At 41.0% G+C, this 2,676-nt stretch overlaps 1 protein-coding gene across 1 annotated transcript; it reads left to right on the forward strand.

Annotated features, from left to right (window-relative positions):
* The first annotated feature begins 359 nt into the window (after nucleotides 1–359).
* Nucleotides 360–1,301, forward strand: LOC101985523 (olfactory receptor 4F3/4F16/4F29-like). The gene has a single exon (XM_005372164.2). The coding sequence runs from the start codon at nucleotides 360–362 to the stop codon at nucleotides 1,299–1,301; it is 942 nt and encodes a 313-aa protein (XP_005372221.1).
* Nucleotides 1,302–2,676: the final 1,375 nt, after the last annotated feature.

Here is a 2,676-nt window from a genome sequence, read left to right on the forward strand (position 1 = left end):
CATTTCATGATGCTAATTTCCCATGTGGAAACTCGTGAGCACAGCATCTGTATAGCTTGTTTGACTATCCTTAGATTCTCAAATGCCTTTGCCTCAATTTTTCCCTCTTCGCTATACACTTCAAACTAAACATAGGATTAAAGGATCCAGTGCCCCTAAATATGTAAGCATAGGAAATGTTCTGTACCTAGTCCTGTGATTGATCTGTAAAATTTCCCTGTGAAACAACAGGGATATTTTGATGTTTTATACTTGAGTCATTGCTCCACAACCAGGACACCCCTTTTGCTTAGATACAATATTTTCTCCCTCTGTACCTTCAGGTAGTAATCACCTCATGGTCAGACCTGTACAATTTGATGGATGGAGGAAATCACTCCATGGTATCAGAATTTCTGTTGCTGGGTCTCACCAATTCATGGGGAATTCAGATTCTCCTTTTCCTGTTCTTCACAATATTTTATGTAGCAATCATGCTAGGTAACCTCCTCATTGTGCTCACAATCATCTCAGACCATCACCTGCACTCCCCCATGTACTTCCTGCTGGCCAACCTCTCCTTTATAGATGCAGGTGTGTCCAGCATTGCTACCCCAAAGATGATTTATGACCTCTTCAGAAAGCACAAAGTCATTTCTGTGAATGGGTGCATCACTCAGATGTTCTTCATTCACACTGTGGGAGGAACAGAGATGGTGCTGCTCATAGTCATGGCCTATGACCGGTACATCGCCATCTGTAAGCCCCTCCACTACCTCACCATCATGAGTCTAAGGATGTGCATTTTTCTCTTGACTCTGGCTTGGACCATTGGCCTTATCCATTCTGTGGCCCAGTTGGCTTTTGTTGTCAATTTACCCTTCTGTGGAGCTAATAAAATGGATAGCTTTTATTGTGATTTTCCTCGGTTCATCAAACTTGCATGTACAGACATATACAGACTGGAGTTCATGGTTACTGCCAACAGTGGTTTCATCTCCATGGCCACCTTCTTCATCCTGGTTGTGTCTTACATCTTCATCCTGGTCACAGTTCGCAATCATTCTTCAGGCGCCTCCTCCAAGGCCCTCTCCACTCTCTCAGCTCACATCACTGTGGTGGTTTTCTTCTTTGGTCCTTGCATTGTTATCTATGTGTGGCCTTTCCCTACTTTGCCCATAGATAAATTTTTAGCAATTTTTGATGTCATCATCACTCCTTTCATGAATCCTGTCATCTATACACTTAGAAATAAGGAGATAAAAATTGCAATGAGAAGACTCTTTGTTAGGGCTTTAAGTTTCAAAAAATTCTTTCATTGACAGTTCAAAAGCTTCATATTAAAAGAAAACATTATTGAGGATAAATCCTCTTTTCTCCTGTATAAAGTGGTCTACCCTGAAACAAATACACGTAAACAGCATTAAATGGTCACAGAGAGTTGTAATTATGTGTTTAATAGTATATAATCATATACATTATATATACATGTGTATGTATGTATATAATTGATATGTATATGTAACAATGGTAAAGGATGAAGTCTTGAATTTGGTGGGGAAGGGTTGTCAGACATGAGGATGGCGTGAAAAAGAAAAGGGAAGAGAGAGATTGTTTAATTATATTTTAATAAAATAATTTAAAATTTTTTTCTAATAAACAATTTCAAAAGTCTCTTCAATTTAGCGTTTTAAATATCTACTGTATTCTCTGCAGATCTGATCTATTTTGCTAAATAATTGTTAGATACTAAAGATACTGAAAAGCAATAAATTCAGTGTAAATGTGGTTTATGTCAGATGCTGTGTCTCACGAAAGTAACGGTGACTTCTGGAACCTCACGCAGTCAGCATACTTTGTTATCATCTCAAATATTACAAACATCCTTTTGATTCTGGTTCTCAAAAACAGAACTTTTCTGATCTACCAGGTGCCTAGATTTGGGCCCTGTGGATTGTTCAATGTCTGTACAGCAGCAGGAATACACAAAATAAAGATCTCTAGCTAGAAATACATTGGAACTAGAAAAAGTCACCCTAAGTGAGGTACTCTAGACCCAGAAAGACAAACATGGTATGTGCTCACTCATAAGTGGATATTAGGTGTAAATAAAGAATAACCAGGCTATACAATTCATAGCCCCAGAAAGGCTAGGAAACAAGGAGGACCCAAAGAGAGACACGTGGATTTCTTTGGGAAGGGGAAATAGAAGAGCTCTCCTGAGCAAATGGATGGGAGTGGGGAGGGGGCGGGCATGAGTAAGCAGATTGGGTGGGCTGGAGTGGGACAGAAGGAGAGAGTAATAAAAGAGATGTCTTGTGTGGGGTGGCATTTTGGGGTTAGGGAGAAACCTGATGCTGGGAAAACTCCCAGGAATCCACTAAGATAACTCCAGCTAAGACTCCTAGCAATAGTGGAAAGAGTGTCTGAACTGGTCAGCTCCTGTAATCAGATTGGTGACTACCCTAATTGTCATCAGAGAGCCTTCATCCAGTGACTAATGAAAGCAGATACAGAGATTCACAGCCAAGCACTGGATCGAACTCTGAGAATCTTGTTGAAGAAAGGGAGGAGAGATTGTACAAGCAGGGGGGTGAGGAGGTGTGCAAGGTCATGAAGGGGGAGCCCCCAGAGACAGCTGACCTGAGCTCTGGACTCAGAGCCAACACCGAGCTAGGCCCTCTCCATGTGTGTGAC

This window comes from Microtus ochrogaster, unplaced genomic scaffold (assembly GCF_000317375.1).
Source record: "Microtus ochrogaster isolate Prairie Vole_2 unplaced genomic scaffold, MicOch1.0 UNK222, whole genome shotgun sequence".
NCBI lineage: Eukaryota > Metazoa > Chordata > Mammalia > Rodentia > Cricetidae > Microtus > Microtus ochrogaster.